Genomic DNA, 13246 nt, shown 5'->3' with positions numbered 1-13246 from the left:
GCTTTGGCAATCTGACCACCAAAGTCCAGGAAACTAAATGCTGCTTGACTTTACTTCCTCACTCTCTTCTTTGCCCCCTTGCGATGTCATGGGCCTGGAAGTTTAGAAATGGCTGCTCAAAGCACGATTGCCTCAATGGTGGGCAATCCTAAATCCAAACAGCAAAATCTGCAATTTCAGATATATGCACATTAACGGGAGCATGGATTAAAATGTTAAGAGGTCTGCAAACAATGTTCCCACAAAGCTAAAAACAGTAGAGGTCCAGGTACATAGATCATAAAAATGTCATGAACAGGTACAGAAAATAATCCAAAAGTCTAAAGTAATGCAAACCTTTATATCTAGAGGACTAGAATACAAGGCGGTAGAAGTGATGCTGCAGCTATACAAAGCTCTGGTCAGACCACACCTGCAGTACTGTGAGCAGTTCTGGGCACCACACTTTAGGAAGGATATATTAGTCTTGGAGGGAGTGCAGCATAGATTTACCAGAATACCCAGACTCCAATGGTTAAATTAGGAGGCGAGATTATACAAATTAGGATTGTATTCCCTAAAATTTAGACGGTTAAGGGGTGATTTGATCGAAGATTTCAAGATATTAGGGGAAACAGATAGGGGGAGAGAGAAACTATTTCCGTTGGTTGGGGATTTGAGGACCAGGGGGCATAGTCCAAAAATTAGAGTCAGACCTTTCAGGAGTGAAATTAGGAAACACTTCTACACGCAAAGGTTGGTAGAAGTTTGGAACTCTCTTCCACAAATGGTAATTAATAGAAACATAGAAACATAGAAAATAGGTGCAGGAGTAGGCCATTCAGCCCTTCTAGCCTGCACTGCCATTCAATGAGTTCATGGCTGAACATTCAACTTCAGTACCCCATTCCTGCTTTCTCGCCATACCCCTTGATCCCCCTAGTAGTAAGGACCTCATCTAACTCCTTTTTGAATATATTTAGTGAATTGGCCTCAACAACTTTCTGTGGTAGAGAATTCCACAGGTTCACCACTCTCTGGGTGAAGAAGTTCCTCCGCATCTCGGTCCTAAATGGCTTACCCCTTATCCTTAGACTGTGACCTCTGGTTCTGGACTTCCCCAACATTGGGAACATTCTTCCTGCATCTAACCTGTCTAACCCCGTCAGAATTTTAAATGTTTCTATGAGGTCCCCTCTCATTCTTCTGAACTCCAGTGAATACAAGCCCAGTTGATCCAGTCTTTCTTGATAGGTCAGTCCCGCCATCCCGGGAATCAGTCTGGTGAACCTTCGCTGCACTCCCTCAATAGCAAGAATGTCCTTCCTCAGGTTAGACGACCAAAACTGTACACAATACTCCAGGTGTGGCCTCACCAATGCCCTGTACAACTGTAGCAACACCTCCCTGCCCCTGTACTCAAATCCCCTTGCTATGAAGGCCAACATGCCATTTGCTTTCTTAACCGCCTGCTGCACCTGCATGCCAACCTTCAATGACTGATGTACCATGACACTCAGGTCTCTTTGCACCTCCCCTTTTCCTAATCTGTCACCATTCAGATAATAGGCTGTCTCTCTGTTTTTACCACCAAAGTGGATAACCTCACATTTATCCACATTATACTTCATCTGCCATGCATTTGCCCACTCACCTAACCTATCCAAGTCGCTCTGCAGCCTCACAGCATCCTCCTCGCAGCTCACACTGCCACCCAACTTAGTGTCATCCGCAAATTTGGAGATACTACATTTAATCCCCTCATCTAAATCATTAATGTACAGCGTAAACAGCTGGGGCCCCAGCACAGAACCTTGCGGTACCCCACTAGTCACTGCCTGCCATTCTGAAAAGTACCCATTTACTCCTACTCTTTGCTTCCTGTCTGCCAACCAGTTCTCAATCCATGTCAGTACACTACCCCCAATCCCATGTGCTCTAACTTTGCACATCAATCTCTTGTGTGGGACCTTGTCGAACGCCTTCTGAAAGTCCAAATATACCACATCAACTGGTTCTCCCTTGTCCACTCTACTGGAAACATCCTCAAAAAATTCCAGAAGATTTGTCAAGCATGATTTCCCTTTCACAAATCCATGCTGACTTGGACCTATCATGTCACCTCTTTCCAAATGCACTGCTATGACATCCTTAATAATTGATTCCATCATTTTACCCACTACCGATGTCAGGCTGACCGGTCTGTAATTCCCTGTTTTCTCTCTCCCTCCTTTTTTAAAAAGTGGGGTTACATTGGCTACCCTCCACTCCATAGGAACTGATCCAGAGTCAATGGAATGTTGGAAAATGACTGTCAATGCATCCACTATTTCCAAGGCCACCTCCTTAAGTACTCTGGGATGCAGTCCATCAGGCCCTGGGGATTTATCGGCCTTCAATCCCATCAATTTCCCCAACACAATTTCCCGGCTAATAAGGATTTCCCTCAGTTCCTCCTCCTTACTCGACCCCCCGACCCCTTTTATATCCGGAAGGTTGTTTGTGTCCTCCTCAGTGAATACCGAACCAAAGTATTTGTTCAATTGGTCCGCCATTTCTTTGTTCCCCGTTATGACTTCCCCTGATTCTGACTGCAGGGGACCGACGTTTGTCTTTACTAACCTTTTTCTCTTTGCTGTGGGTCAACTGTTAACTTTAAATCAGAGATTGATAGCTTTCTGTTAACCAAAGGTATCGAAGATATGGGCCAACAGCAGGGATATGGAGTTAGGTCGCAGATCAGCCACGATCTTATTGAATGGCGCAACAGGCTCCAGGGGCTGAATGGCCTCCTCCTGTTCCGATGCTCCGAAGTTGTGCAGCCATCTGCAAGGCCCCGCACAGGCTGCTCATCGGCCTTTACATTGTAGGTACCGCGCCTGCGCAAAGATTTGAATAGGCCGCCCATTGGGGGAGGCAGAGCGGTTTACAGGGGACATTGCCTGCGAGGCTCTATAGTTTAACCCTAAGCCGACCAAGTACGCACAGAGCTTAGACATCCCTGCTTTACAGTACGTCTAGTGTCCCTGATATACTTGGCCCCACCATTGGCGGCCGTGCCTTCAGCTGCCTGGGCCCGGAACTCTGGAATTCCCTCCCTAAACCTCTCCGTCTCGCTCTCTTCCTTTAAGACTCTCCTTACAACTCTTAAAATGTCTTTGACCAACCCTGTCCTAATATCTTCTTTGGCTCGATGTCAAATTTTGTCATAATCGCTCCCGTGAAGTGCCTTGGGATGTTTTACTACTTTAAAGGCGCTATATAAATGCAGGTTGTTATCTTTGCCTTTAAGGAATTACCCCAAAACTTACAGGAAATGGTTCCTTCCAGCTGGCACCGACAATCGAAGGTCTGACAATTGCAACATTTAAGTTTCCACATTCTTGCTGTACAACATATTCTGCCATGGCTTTAGTATAGGTGTAGGTGTTTGGTCTCTCGCCAATTAGTTTTCTCGTAATGTCCTGAACGAGACCATCATCCATCCACCTGCGAAAAATTTAGAGTGATGAAAAATTTGAAGGCTTCAAAAATAAACTGTTCTGAACTACGTTTGAACAATGCTCAGTTTAAGAGCAATACTAAAATCGAGAAAAGCAGTAAGTAGTATTTATGTGGGGCATCAACCCCATGGAAATAAATCTCAATTTCAAACAGGCACCAAAATCTTCCATACTTACAAAGTAGAACACTACAGGTATTGCAATGAACGAAGGTCAAAGTAAAATTGAGAGAATTGTGCAGAACAAGTGCGCTTTGAAATCCAGCACTTATTGGCAATAAAACATGCGACTGAATTTACTTGTCTGTTTAAAAAAAAAGAACCAACAGCTAAAAGCAATTTCTAATCCAATATTATTCAAGCAAAACTGGAGGCCATCAACGTAAGATAGTCACCATTAAATCAAACAGGGAATTCAGAAGAAACTTCTTTACCCAAAAAATGATGAGAATATGGAACTCGGAAGTGGTTGAAGTGAATAGTATCTAAGGGGAGGCTAGATAAGCATGTAAGGGAATAGAGGGTTATGGTAGAGTTAGATGAGGCAAGCCAGGAGGCTCGAGTGAAGCATACATGCTGGCATGGATTGGTTGGGCCGAATGGCCTGTTTCTGTGCTGTATATCCTATATATTCCCAGAATCGACGGCAATGTTATTTTAAAATAGCTGTTGAAACCTTTTTGCACAACTTGGGAGGGAAGGGAAAAATGTGAAGACTAAATAAATGTAATACATTATAGGAAAACAAAACCTAACCAGTGAGCATTATTTTGTTTTATAAACCAACTGCAGAATAGAAATAAGACAGTAAACATACTCCAGAGCTTCAATCAATTTTTTAGGATCAACTGGAGGTGGATAAATGACCTCCTCAATGTGCTTGCGGTTGCAGTGTGCATACGCGGTGGAAACGTGAATGAAAACCTCGAGCTTCTTCATCAGCTGTGCGAAAGCAAGGAGCTGGCGGGTGGCGACTACATTCAACTGCATTGCGTCTCTGCAAGGGAAGAACATTGAAGTTAGTCACCAGACACTCAACACGCAACAATACAAGTATTGAAACGCACCGGCCAATACTTCACAAAATAGGCTCATTACAGAATAGGAACTCGTCTTGCATTTAATCTCCCCAACAGTTTTTAAAAAAATTCTAAATTGCAACAAAATACAAGTACATCCCCATAATCAAATCTATCCCGAGAACAAAGACAACCACGAGAATCAAGCATCAAAGCTCTGGGATGTAGAATCTTACAGGACAGAATGTGCAAAGATAAATTGCCCATTTATTTTGTGTCATCATGACCTTTTTGTTAACTCACCAGGATTGTAAAGCTGTTTAATGTAAATATCAAACTGCGTTTACAGCCTCTCAAATTTGGCCAACATGAATGTATAACAATGATATTACAGTCTTTTCAAAATGTTTTGTGGTACGAGATGTTTAAAGTCACCACTTTTTGGAATATATATCTAAAAAAAATGTATGCACATACACACCACTTACTTTTAAATCTGTAAAACTTCGACATTAAATCTTACAGCCCCCGAGCTCTCTGATCCAGAATTTTTGTGATGCTATGCCAATATTATAGATAAAACATTAGTTTGCCAGGTGGGGCTGGGCAGCAATGTTAGGTACAGGGCTGTGTCTACATAAAATTCCCCACTCATTCACGGGCGCAAGAGTTGATTTAAAGTCAGATGGGAGAAGCAGTTCCCATTCTCCTCAGCCCAGTGGACAAAAATTACATTGGGCAAGTGTACTTTTTTGGTGAAAATATTAATAAAGGACAACAGAATCGCTCGGCAGTTATAAAGTTGAAGACTGACTGCTGGTTTCCCAACCAGGTATTCTAAAATAGAATATTTCCAAGTCCTCCTTAACGTACAAAAGTCTTTCATAAAGGCACTGCTGTGTCGGAGTCACTACAAAAACATGTTCCTTTTTATAAAAAAGATGTGACTGCTGCCAATGAACCCGAAGCAGACTGTACCTGCGCGCTGCCGGATCGACACGGGCTGGGAGGAAGCGGGCTGCTTCACCAATGCAGGGCGGGAGCAGAAAAAATGCCAGGAGGGAGCAGGCCCAGAGAGCGGGGGCTGTGAGGAAAAATGCTGGTCCAAAATGCTCTTTGGATAAAAAAAAAAGTTTCCGGTTCCAAATTAATGCTCAGTATGTTTCTGCGCAACTTCTAGTCGTTGGCAGGAGTCACTCCATTTATAAAAACTGTATTCGCTGTGTAACAGCAAATGCACAAAGAACATAAGAAATAGGAGCAGGATTGGGCCATACAGCCATTCAATAAGATCAGGGGTGATCATCGACCCCCAACTCCACCTTCCTGCACTGTCCCCGTATCTCTTGATTCCCCTAGACTCCAAAAATCTATCGATCTCTGCTTTGAATATACTCAACGACTGAGCTTCCACAGCTCTCTGGGGTAGAGAATTCCAAAGATTCATGACCCTCAGAGTGAAGAAATTCCTCATCTCAATGGCCGACCTCTTATCCTGAGACAATGGCCCCCGAAGTTCTCGACTCTCCAGCCAGGGGAAACAGCCTCTCAGCATCTACCCTGTCAATCCCCTCAGAATCTAATATGTTTCAATGAGATCACTTCTCATTCTTCTAAGGGAACAGTAGTATAGTGGTTATGTTACTGGACTAGTAATCTAGAGGCCTGGACTAATGATCCAGAGGCAGGAGTTCAAATCCCACCACGGAGCTGGGAATTCAGTTAATTAAATAAATCTGGAATAATAAGCTAGTACAATATCAGTAACGGTGACCATGAAACTATCGGATTATCGCAAAAACCCATCTCGTTCACTGTTGTCTTTTAGGTAACGAATCTGCCATCCTGACCCGGTCTGGGCCGATATATGACTCCAGACCCACAGCAATGTGGTTGATTCTTAAATGCCCTCTGAAATGGCCTAAGCAAGCCCCTCAGTTGTACATAAGCGCTACGAAAAACAGTAAGAAAAAAATTAGACGGACCACCCGGCACCGACACCGGCTACAGAAACGACAACAGCACACCCAGCCCAGTCGACCATGCAAAGTCCTCCTCACTAACATCTTTGGACGGAGCTGTCCCACACACTAGTCAGACAACAGCCTGACATAGTCATACTCACAGAATCATACATTTAGCCAATGTCCCAGACTCCTCCATCACCATCCCTGGGTATGTCCTGTCCCACCGGTATACAGTCGGGAGGAAGCGGCCTTGGCTTCAGGTCAAACAGGGACAAGGAAACCTCCTGCTGATTATCACCTACCGCCCTCCCTCAGATGAATCAGTACTCCACCATTTTGAACACCACTTAGAAGAAGCACTGAATGTACTCTGGCTGGAGGACTTCAATGTCCATCACCTCGGTAGCACCATTACTGACCGAGTTAGCCCAGTCCTGAAGGACATAGCTGCCAGACTGGTCCTGCGGCAGATAGTGAGGGAACCAACACGAGGGAAAAACCTACTTGATCTTGTTCTCACTAATCTACCTAGCGCAGATGCACCTGTCCACGACAGCATTGGTAGCAGTGACCAACACACCGTCATTGTGGAGACGAAGTCCCATCTTCACACTGAGGACACCCTCCATCGTGTTGTGTGGCATTATCATCGTGCTAAATGGAATAGATTCAGAACAGATCTAGCAGCTCAAAACTGGGCATCCATGAGGCGTTGAGGGCCATCAGCAGGAGTATAATTGTATTCCACCACAATCTGTAATCTCATGACCCAGTAGATCCCTCACATTGCCACTACCACGAAGGCAGGGAACCAACCATGGTTCAATGAGGAGTGCAGAAGAGCATGCCAGGAGCAACACCAGGCATAGCTAAAAATGAGGTGCCACCTTGGGGGAAGCTGCAACACAGGACTACATGCATGTTAAACAGTGGAAGCAGCATGCTATAGACAGAGCTAAGCGATCTCACAATCAACGGATGAGATCAAAGCTCTGTAGTCCTGCCACATCCAGTAATGAATGGTGGTGGACCATTAAACAACTAAAGGGAGGAGGAGGCTCCATGAACATCCCCATCCTCAAATATGGCGGAACCCAGCACAAGTGCAAAATACAAGGCTGCATTTGCAACCGTCAGTGGTGAGTGGATTACCCATATCGGCCTCCTCCTGAAGGCCCCACCATCACAGAAGCCAGTCTTCAGCCAATTCGATTCACTCCATGCGATATCAAGAAACGGCTGAGCGCAGTGGATACAGCAAATTGGTCTCGACAACATCCCAGCTGTCGTGCTGAAGACTTGTGCTCCAGAACTAGCCACACCTCTAGCCAAGCTGTTCCAGTACAGCTACAACACTGGCATCTATCTAATCTCACGCTCAACAAGCTCCCCGCTGGAGTGGAACTAAACTATAGAACTAATGGGAACCTGTCCAACCTTCGTCACCTCAAGGCTAGATCCGTCCCATCCTCTGTTGTCAAACTACAGTACTCTGACGACGCTTGCGTCTGCGCACAGAGGCTGAACTACAAGCCATCATCAACATCTTCACCAAGGCGTACAAAATCATGGGCCTTACACTAAACATCCGTAAGACAAAGGTCCTCCATCAACCTGACCTTGCCACACAGCACTGCCCCCCGATCATTAAAATCCACGGCAGGCGTTGGACAACGTGCACCATTTTCCATACCTCGGGAGCCTACTATCAGCAAGGGCAGACATCGACAACAAGCTCCATCGGCGCAGCCTTCGGTCGTCTGAGGAAGAGAATGTTCGAAGACCAGGACCTCAAATCTGCCACCAAGCTTATGGTCTACAGGGCTGTAGTGATACCTGCCCGCCTATATGGCTCAGAGACGTGGTCCACACAGTAGAAACCTCAAAGTGCTGGAGAAATGCCACCAACGCAGCCTCCGCAAGATCCTGCAAATCCACTGGGAGGAGACGCACCAGCGCCAATGTTCTCGATCAGGCCAACATCCCCAGCATCAAACACTGACCGCACTCGACCAGCTCCGTTGGGCGGGCCACATCGTCCGCATGCCTGACACGAGACTCCCAGAGCAAGCGCTCTATTTGGAACTCCTACACGGCAAATGAGTCCCAGATGGGCAGAGGAAACGTTTCAAGAACACCCTCAAAGCCTCCCCACCAACACCTGGGAATCCTTGGCCAAAGACCGCCCTAAGTGGAGTACGAGCATCCGGGAGGGCACTGAGCACCTCGAGTCTCGTTACCGAGAGCATGCAGAAAACAAACGCAGGCAGCGGAAGAAGCGTGCGGCAAACCAGACTCCCCCACCCACCCTTTCCTTCAACCACTGTCTGTCCCGCCTGTGACAGACTGTAATTCCTGTATTGGACTGTACAGTCACCTTTTAGAGTGGAAGAAAGTCTTCCTCGATTTTGAGGGACTGTCTATGATTATGATGATGATGATCTATCCAAAAATGTGGAAAACTGCCCAGGTATGTCCTGTCCACTAAAAGGACAAATCTAATCTGTCCAATTACCGGCCCATCAGTCTACGCTCAAACATCAGCAAAGTGATGGACGGTGTCGTCAACAGTGCTGTCAAGCGGCACTTAATCACCAATAACCTGCTCACCGGTGCCCACTTTGGGTTCCGCCAGGTCCACTCGGATCCAGACCTCATTACAGCCTTGGTCCAAACATGGACAAAAGAGATAACTTCCAGAGGGGAGGTAAGAGTGACTGCCCTTGAAATCAAGGCAGCATTTGACCGAGTGTGGCATCAAGGAGCCCTCGTAAAACTGAAAGTCAATGGGAATCAGGGGGGAAACTCTCCGCAGGCTGGAGTCATATCTAACAAAAAGGAATACTGTTGTGGTTGTTGGAGGTCAATCATCACAGCCCCAGGACATTGCTGCAGGAGTTCCTCAGGGCAGTGTCCTTGGCCCAACCATCTTCAGCTGCTTCATCAATGACCTTCCCTCTATCATAAGGTGAGGAGTGGGGATGTTCGCCAATGACAGCACAGTGTTCAGTGTCATTTCCAACTCCTCAGTTAATGAAGCAGTCCAAGCCGACATGCGGCAAGACCTGGACAATATACAGGCTTGAGCTGGTAAGTGGGTCATTTTCTGATTTGCAAAGTGACTAGTAGGGTGCCGCAGGGATCGGTGCTGGGTCCTCAACTATATACAATCTATATTAATGACTTGGATGAAGGGACCGAGTGTAATATAGCCAAGTTTGCTGATGATACAAAGATGGGTGGGAAAGCAAATTGTGAGGAGGACACACAAAATCTGCAAAGGGATATAGACAGGCTCAGTGAGTGGGCAAAAATTTGGCAGATGGAGTATAATGTGGGAAAATGTGAGGTTATCCACTTTGGCAGAAATAATAGAAAATCAAATTATGATTTAAATGGAGAAAAATTGCCAAGTGCTGCAGTAGAGAGAGACCTGGGGGTCCTTGTGCATGAAACACAAAGTTAATATGCAGGTACAGCAAGTAATCAGGAAGGCAAATGGAATGTTGGCCTTTATTGCAAGGGGGATAGAGTATAAAAGCAGAGAAATACTGCTGCAACTGTGCAGGGTATTGGTGAGGCCACACCTGGAGTACTATGTACAGTTTTGGTCTCCGTATTTAAGGAAAGATATATTTGCCTTGGAGGCTGTTCAGAGAAGGTTCACTAGGTTGATTCCAGAAATGAGGGAGTTGACTTATGAAGATAGGTTGAGTAGGTTGGGCCTATACTCATTGGAGTTCAGAAGAATGAGAGGTGATCTTATTGAAACATATAAAATAATGAGGGGGCTCAGCAAGGTGGATGCAGAGAGGATATTTCCACTCTCGGGGGCATAGTCCCAGGATAAGGGGCCGCCCATTTAAAACTGAGATGAGGAGAAATTTCTTCTCAGAGGGTTGTAAATCTGTGGAATTCTCTGCCCCAGAGAGCTATGGATGCTGGGTCATTGAATATATTTAAGGCGTACACAGATTTTTGAGCGATAAGGGAGTACAGGGTTATAGGGAGCGGGCAAGGAAGTGGAGCAGAGTCCATGATCAGATCAGCCATGATCTTATTGAATGGTGGAACAGGCTCGAGGGGCCAAATGGCCTACTACTGCTCCTATTTCTTATGCCCACATCAAGTGAATGAACAAAAGGGAACATTTAAAAAACACAAACACCTACTTCAAGGTTTCATTGAAGCGCACAGTGGCTGCGCAGTGAAAGACGATATTAATGCAGGACGTCAGGAGTTCTTTGTCGGCCTGGCTTAGGCCGAGCTCTGGCTGGGTCAATTCACTGCTCACTGCCACAATCTTCTCTCTGAAATCTGGCTGCTCATCTCGCAGTCGGTCAAAAAGCTGCATAGGAAAAAAAACAACAAAACCACATCAGACAACTGATGCAACATTTATTCTGTAAAGTCTCCATTGTGGTAGCCAACGTCTTCAGTGGCTAAAGAGCATATTAGCAAAACTGCATAGACAAATTCTCAATTCAAATGGTACAGTTTGTGAATAGACCATTAAGAACCAAGGCAAGCAGTACTTCAGAAGGGTAATGCAATTCTTTCTAAAAAAAGGTAAAGCTTACCCCTAGCAACGGCAAAAGGTAATTAAAATTAATATTCAACTGCACAAAACTACAGAGTAGCTCAGTGGTAACACTCATCTCCCAAGTCAGAAGCTTATTTGTTCAAATCCCACTCGAGACATGTGCACATAAGTGAAGTACTCCAGTGCAGTACTGAGGAAGCGTTGCCTTGGCAGAAGTTCCGTCTTTCGGATGAGACATTAAATCGAGACCTTGCTCGCCTTCTCAGGTGGACTTCAAAGATCCTATGATACTATTGGTAGAAGAGCAGGTCGCCTGCCCAACATGAAAGGTGCTATATAAATTCAGATTTTTTCATTAGGGTACATTAAAATTAAGATCATAAAATCGGCTCAAAAACTTTCGGATGTCCTGAAGCCATGAAAGGCTATAGAAATGAAAGTCTCGCCTTTTTTTTTCCAACAAGACTTTTAGGAGGGCAAAGCTATGGGAGTAGAATGTGAAAACAGGTATCTAGTGTGAGGTTAGTACATTTGGGAAGATATAGAAAGAATAGCAATGGCCACTCAATGGAAAGATGCTGAGTGGTGCAGATGATCAAGAGTTCAAAAACAAATAGACAATGTATCATGTGTAGGCGAGTCTCCAGGAATGTATAATCAATCTCTCAGACATTGCTAACAAACACGAGTGTAAAATTTACAGGGGTGTTAAAACTTGTTTTTCTTCATTTTCTTTGAAGGCTTTTGTTTCTTAGTTACAAAATATTGGGAGATTGGAGGTAGACAAGGATGTTTGACAGGGCTTTTGGCAGTGGGAGATCATCCGATAAAACCTCCAGGATTATGGCCAGTCAGAATTGGCGACCCCCAATTAGGATGAGGCGCAGCAATGATCCCTTTGGCTGCCATTACCCAAACAGTTTAATATTTCTGCAGAGTACTGCCTCAAATAAACACTAATTATACTTTTATTAATCTTTGAGCTTGGTTCTTCAGCTACCGCTGTGATTCTCAATTTGATTTCAGTCAGTTTCGCTCAGACCATTAGTGTTAGTTACAATTCAGCATATTGGACTTTAACTAAATTCACTTTTTTGTAAGCAGATTAAATGTTGGATGTATTCTTTACCCAGAGAGATTGCTGTCTGTGGGATCTTGCTGCGTTTCCCTGCATTACAGCACTGAGGATGTGGAACTCGCTATCACAGGGAGTGATTGAGACTAATAGCATAGATGCATTTAAGGGGAAGCTAGATAATCACACGAGGGAAAAAGGAATAGGATATGTCTTGCGGATGAGATGTTAAACCGAGGCCCAGTCTGCTCTCTCAGGTGGAGGTAAAAGATCCCATAGCACTGTATCGAAGAAGAGCAGAGGAGTTATCCCTGGTGTCCTGGCCAATATTTATCCCTCAATCAACATAATCAAAAACTAGATTATCTGTTCATTATCACATTTCTGATTGTGGGAGCTTGCTTTGTGCAGGTTTGCTGCCGCATTTCCCGAATTACAGCAGTGACTGTACTCCAAGGGTACTTCATTGGCTGTGAAGTGCTTTGAGACGGCCGGTGGTCGTGAAAGGCGCTACATAAATTCAAGTCTTTCTTTTTTTTCTTTCAATGTTGATGGGGTGAGAGGAAGAGGGGTGCGAGGCCCTAAAAAGGCCACTGGTATTTTTGATTTTATAAATGAGGCGCAGGGCGAAGAGACAATGATAAATTTATGCAAGGCAATGGTTAGGCCACAGCTGAAGTACTGTGCACAGTCTCCAGTGCCCTACTGTAGAACGGACATTCCAGCTGCAGACAGCAGAGATTCGCCAGGATGATGTCTAGATTGAGGAAAAAAAGTGTTACTGAGGAGAAAATCAAGATACTGGAATGATCCATTTCAGCAGAGAAGTCCAAGAGCTGTTCAGAAGTTTGTAAATAAATGAAGAATTTTAGCAGATAGAAAGTGAATCGTAGAATGGTTACTGCATAGAATGAGGCCGTCCAGCCCGTACCGGCTCTCTGCAAGAGCACTTCAAGCTCGTCCCACTCCACCGCCCTTTGTTCGTAGCCATGCAAATATTTTTCTTTCAGATACTTATCCAACTCTCTTTTGAAAGCCACAATTGAATCTGTCTCCATCACTCTTTAAGGCAGTGCATTCCAGATCCAAACCACTCTGCGTAAAAAGGTTTTTTCTGCCAATGACCTTAATTCCGTGTCATATGGTTCTCGACCCTTCAAC

At 44.9% G+C, this 13246-nt stretch overlaps 1 protein-coding gene across 6 annotated transcripts in view; it reads right to left on the bottom strand.

Annotated features, from left to right (window-relative positions):
* Positions 1–13246, bottom strand: part of far1 (fatty acyl CoA reductase 1) — a 138354-nt gene that overhangs the window by 55397 nt on the left and 69711 nt on the right. For all 6 annotated transcript variants that reach the window (XM_070899483.1, XM_070899485.1, XM_070899487.1 and 3 more), the window contains exons 3-5: positions 10640–10815; positions 4299–4478; positions 3291–3468 (exon numbers count right to left, since the gene is read on the bottom strand). In XM_070899483.1, the coding sequence (XP_070755584.1) occupies positions 3291–3468; positions 4299–4478; positions 10640–10815 (534 nt within the window). The remainder of the gene's footprint in view (positions 1–3290; positions 3469–4298; positions 4479–10639; positions 10816–13246) is intronic.

The sequence above is a fragment of the Pristiophorus japonicus genome, chromosome 14, assembly GCF_044704955.1.
Source record: "Pristiophorus japonicus isolate sPriJap1 chromosome 14, sPriJap1.hap1, whole genome shotgun sequence".
Taxonomy (NCBI): Eukaryota; Metazoa; Chordata; class Chondrichthyes; family Pristiophoridae; genus Pristiophorus; species Pristiophorus japonicus.
The sequence above is the reverse complement of the archived record's forward strand: the minus strand, read 5'-3'. Positions and strand labels throughout refer to the sequence as shown.